The sequence below is a fragment of the Triticum dicoccoides genome, unplaced genomic scaffold (assembly GCF_002162155.2).
Source record: "Triticum dicoccoides isolate Atlit2015 ecotype Zavitan unplaced genomic scaffold, WEW_v2.0 scaffold187084, whole genome shotgun sequence".
NCBI classification, from domain to species: domain Eukaryota; kingdom Viridiplantae; phylum Streptophyta; class Magnoliopsida; order Poales; family Poaceae; genus Triticum; species Triticum dicoccoides.
In genome coordinates, this window is record NW_021228631.1 from 1 (window position 1) to 5,233 (window position 5,233).

General features: G+C 51.7%; 1 protein-coding gene across 1 annotated transcript; it reads right to left on the reverse strand.

Moving 5' to 3' along the window:
- Positions 1 to 721: 721 nt before the first annotated feature.
- LOC119344802 (putrescine hydroxycinnamoyltransferase 1-like) lies at positions 722 to 2,382 on the reverse strand. Its single transcript, XM_037615143.1, has one exon. The coding sequence runs from the start codon at positions 2,366 to 2,368 to the stop codon at positions 953 to 955; it is 1,416 nt and encodes a 471-aa protein (XP_037471040.1). The 5' UTR covers positions 2,369 to 2,382; the 3' UTR covers positions 722 to 952.
- Positions 2,383 to 5,233: the final 2,851 nt, after the last annotated feature.

Sequence of the window (5,233 nt, forward strand, 5' to 3'; positions counted from 1 at the left end):
AAGCCACTCTCTGGTACCTCCGGGGGAAATCCTAGATCGAATGATCGGATGACGACTGCGCTCTGGTGTCGTTCCTCCCTTGGGGGCGTCATTCTTGGAGGTACACACGTGATCGAGGGACCAGACGATGGATTCTTTGGTGGAGCGGTGCTTCATCCTACACACTGATGGCGACGGATCTTGACGGCATGGTGCAGTGCAGATTCGGAGTTCGCAGTGGGAGGATGGACTCGCGCAGGAGGACGACATTGTTGGGCGTCGTGTTGGCGTCGATGGTAGAGAGACCTGGCACTGTTCATGCAACAGTACAGCTCTGAAGATAGTTTGGTGGCAGGTGGCTGCGGCGGCATCATACCAGCAAGCGTCCTGGTTGAGGAGTGCGCCGGACTGGTAGGTGCCCCATACCCGGCAGGCGACCTGGTTGCGACCCCATGTCTTAGATGTTTAGGTTTGGCTGCGATGCCTGTGTGGTATTAGGCCCAGACTACCTGCGTCCCTTCATCAATTGGATAGGTGTACCGACAGTCGTTGCTTACACGATGGCTTTAGTCTTGCTGTTGTATGACTTTGTAAGGTCTTATGAGAATAATTAATAAAATGGCCGTATGCATCGCCCAGATGCATACCGGGGGTCATCCTCTTTTTCTAAAAAAAAAATTGTCTCATCTCATCCCTCTCCGATCAGACGATCCGGACTAGTAGTTGCTTCTATTTACTCACCACAAATCCCTGTTTTTATTGTATAGGCCAAGTATTTAGCAATTTTGATTGTATATAAGCGCGGTGTGAGTGTGTATCCATCACCCGCCAATTCAGTAACCAAAAACTTGTGTGGACCCATCACACAAATACTGCCACCACAAGATCTGAAAACAGAACCTGTGGTTTATTTGTGTGAATCGCTGGCCCACTTATTCTTATATTAATATAAATGAGCCAGGAGCCGGCTATACTAATTTGCTGCAGCCATGAGGCCGAGATACTCGGCGGTGAGAGGCTTGAAGATGCGCTGCTCGTCCGAGTCGAGCGCCGCGGCGAGCTTCGGCCAAACGGACATGCCCAAGATCCAGGAACCACCACCACCACCGTCACTCCCCGGACGCGCCATGATCTTCACGAAGCCGGAGCACAGCCTCCCGCAGTCCACCCACGTAGGCATCGCTACGGCGGCGTGCCCGAATCCGAAGTCCGTGTCGACGCTGAAGGACGCGAACGACGTCACGCCCATCGCCGGGCTGCCCAGCCCGGCGGTTGCTGTCTCCACGAACTTGACCGCAGCCTTGCCATTGCCATTGCCCTTGCGCTTGTGCTCCTCCACCCAGTCCACTAGCTCCTGGAAGTGCTCGTCGGTGGCCGTCGACCTGATCGACCCGCGCACCATCGACGCGATCTCCGGGAGCGGCCGCCGCTGGATAACCTCCACGGTCGCCTCCGCCACCGCGAACGTCGTGACGTTGCCGACGTAGTTGCGCATGGCTTCCTCCGGGGTGGTGGTGAGACGCCGTCGCCCGTTCACCCACCAGCCCATGCGGCAACTCTCGTCGGACGAGCCAACGGTGGTGGCGAACACCTTCCACAAGTACGCAGACACCGCCTCGACGCGGCTCGCGCCGCGCTCCCCGTCGCCGCTCGCTTGCGCGCGCAGCATGGCGAGGTCCCGCTCCTCGACGTAGTAGGTGCGGCCGACCAAGGAGCCCCCGGCCGTGAGGGCGTTGACGAGACGCTCGCTCACCAACGGCATGAACAGCTCGCCCACCGAAGGGCCGTACGACGGGGCAGCGCGAGGGCGGAACACGGAGCGGTCGTAGTTCGGGGCGGCGGCGACGACCGTCCCAGACCGCGCGAGCTCAGACCACGCGTCAACGATCATGCACAGCGCGCACCCGTCCGCGAGGCCGTGGTTGGTGCCCCACACCACGACGAACCCTCCACAGGAGAACGAAACGAGCTGCACCGACAGCGCGATGTCCGCGTCGTACTGGACGGGGACGCCGACTCTCGCCAGCGACGCGTCCAGGTCGCCGAAGTCCAGGCTGCCCAGCGCCAGGCCGACCTCGCCGACGACTAGCTCCGCGCCCTGGTTGTCACAGTGCACCTCCGGGAGCCCTGAGCGCGGGTTAGCCACGATGCGGCCGGCGAGGGGAAAGAAGTGGTCCAGCAGGGACGACAGCTTGGCCTCGAAGGCGGCGACGACGTCGACGAAGCCACCGCCGGACGAGGGCCTGCGGTAGGCGCAGACCATCGAGAGCGGCATGGGGTAGTACAGCAGGTCGAGGTTGGAGACGGGAAGCACGGCGTCGGGCCGCGTGACGGAGGCCTTGACGGTGCTCCTGCGAACCACGCGGACGCGCGAAGAATCGTTTGCCATTTCTGTTTGCCGCTTACTACAAACTGACCTGCTCTGAGTTACGCTTTCCCTTCCCTGCCCGCAAGTATATACAAGTATGTGTTGCAGTAGAAGTTGACCTTGAAAATTCCAAAGTCAGCGTGGAATCTTTTGTACTGGCTAGGGCAGGATTGGATGCCAAAATGATAATATACACAAATATGATCAGATCAAAGATGCATATTTTTTAACATAGTACAGATGCATTGATTTTTTTAGAAAACTTCCAATTTATTCATCTTCGAAAAAGGCAGTACAACAAACAACAGAAATAATAAAAATTACATCCAAATCCGTGGACCACCTAGTGACGACTACAAGCACTGAAGCGAGCCAAAGGTGCGCCGCCATCAATATCCCTCCCTCGTCGGAGCCGGGTAAACTTGTTGTAGTACATTGTCAGGAGGTCGTTGTGCTAAGGCCCCATAGGACCAATGTAGCAGAATAACAACCGTCGCTGATGAAGTGTAGCATAGGTCGAAAGGATCCAATCTAAAAACACATGAACGTAGACAAACTACGACCAGATCCAAGCAAATCCATCAAGGATAGATCCGTCAGAGACACACCTCCACACGCCCACCGGTGATGTTAGACACACCATCGGGACGGGGCTAGGCGCGGAGAATCTTATTCCATCTTCAAGGAGCCACCGCGGTCTCGTTTTACTGAGCAGGCCACAAACCATAACAAAACACAAAGAAACAACTGAAAACAGAGCCCTCGGGCCGGCAAGGGCCGAGATCCACCGCGCTGACATGCCCCGAGGCCAAAGGAGATGAGGCGGACTGACGGTGGCGCCGGCGGGAGGCAGAGAAACCCTAGACTTTTGTTGGGGAGGAGGCAACCGGCTTAGGTAATGACCACAAATGCATTGACCCCTGTGAGCACCTCCAAGATACTGAGCCTACACAATATTTTTAGATTGCCGAAATCGCCAAAGACAACTTCGCAGAAGAAAAATGCATCTTTATTTAATGATTTTACAGTCATCAGCATGGAATCATTTTTTAGTGCAGCCTTGGATAACAAGATTCCAGGCCGACATGTATGTATATGCCATTGATTCTTTTTAATGTTTTTACAGTCACGAGCAACATCAGTCGTCACCCAGCAAAAGCATACAAAATAAGGCTCAATTTTTAGGAATGTTATGAGGTATTCTTGGGTTGCTTATAGGTGCCAATATTCATACATGGTGCCAGAAAAAAAAATTGTCCCGGGATTTGCTTCAATCTTGGTTCTGCCACTGGCTACATTTATCTGTAGATGGATGTCGGTCTATAGTAACATGAAAGTACTACCTATACATAAAGTCACAACATGTTTTTATTTTTATTCGATATAAATTTTTTGGTCGTTCATGACACGTACACACGCTTGTATTTTTGCATCGGCGTTACCTTTTTCGCGGAAAGGCCTAATGCATATATTAAGTATCATAGGTCCTTACAAACGCACCATTACAAACTTTTTGTCTTCAAAAGTCTTGGGGGTGACGAAGTCTTCGTCCTCCTGTATCCACCGGCGGCACGCAATGAGCACAACTTGTTGTCACCTCTGAGCCTCTACCTTGACGGATCAAAGTTTTCAAACCTAGTAGCTTGTAGAAGCATCGTTGTGAAGTCGTCAATAAAGAACAGGAGACGTCGACGACCACAAACTACAAAGCAAAACGCCGCCCCGGAGAAGAAACCAATGATAAGTGCTTGTGGAAACACCGAAGACCACAAAAGCCAGCCAATTTCAGGCATATCTGCCGAAAACTTAAACCGACTGAATCCCAGAAGGTGCCCCAGAGACACAACACCACATACCCTCTGAGGGTGATAAGCTCGCCCCCATAACGGGGATAGGGCGGAGAGACATTATTTCTACACTAGGTCAACACCGCCGCCTTGCCGACCAAACCAAACACAAAGACTCCCTAAAGAAAACCTAACACAAATTACCCATGTTGTTGCAAACCATATCTAGATCTGAGGTCGAGCTCGTTGCCATCCATGACCACTCATGCAGCCGTCCGATCCAAGGTCCATTGTATGGTGCGGAGCGTACATCTTAATGCAACTCAATAGGTGTTGCAAAACACTTGATTTGCGGCATCAATTCTCCTGGCTCAATCCGCGCACCTCTGCCACCTTAACAATTTTTCAGCAACATCATCTGTACAACATAATCTGTGTTGCCAAAGTCGTTCCGCAACAATACCCATGTTGCAAAAAGTTAAGACGGGAAAATAATAATTCTGTAACAGAACCTCTGTTGTGAATGTTTTCGCAACATATGGTCTCTTGCAAACAAGGATACTGCAGCAATGCCTTTGTTGTAATGGCGAGGAAAGATCCATGCAGCTAGATTACGCCGGATGAAATGACCGTCAAGGCGGCGGACGGCCAACACGTTGCGCCGCCCATACTTATGATGGTGTCACCTTAAAGAATAAAAAACAAAAAATAAACAAAGAAAAACATGAATTTTAAAAAAATTCAAAAGATCACCTACTCAAAGCATCTACAGCCGGAGGTTGCAAATTTGGAACCTCAAACGCCCGCGGACAGTGACCGGTCGTGCCTCAAATTTAACAATTTACAATCACGTATCCTATTTTCAAAACATTTGTTACATGCAGGCCATGCACGTCGATCATCCTGTCCGTCTTGGGCTGTCTGGGCACCGAAAATTGCTCATACTTAACATTTCGCACCCGTATTAGCCCCATCTCGCCGATTGATGAGCTAGTCGACCAGCTTAAATATCCGGGTCATCTGAAAGGGATAAGCTTCTGATATCATTGCATCCTTTGTTAAGGATATGGACTCTTACTATGAATTTTCTATGTTTATC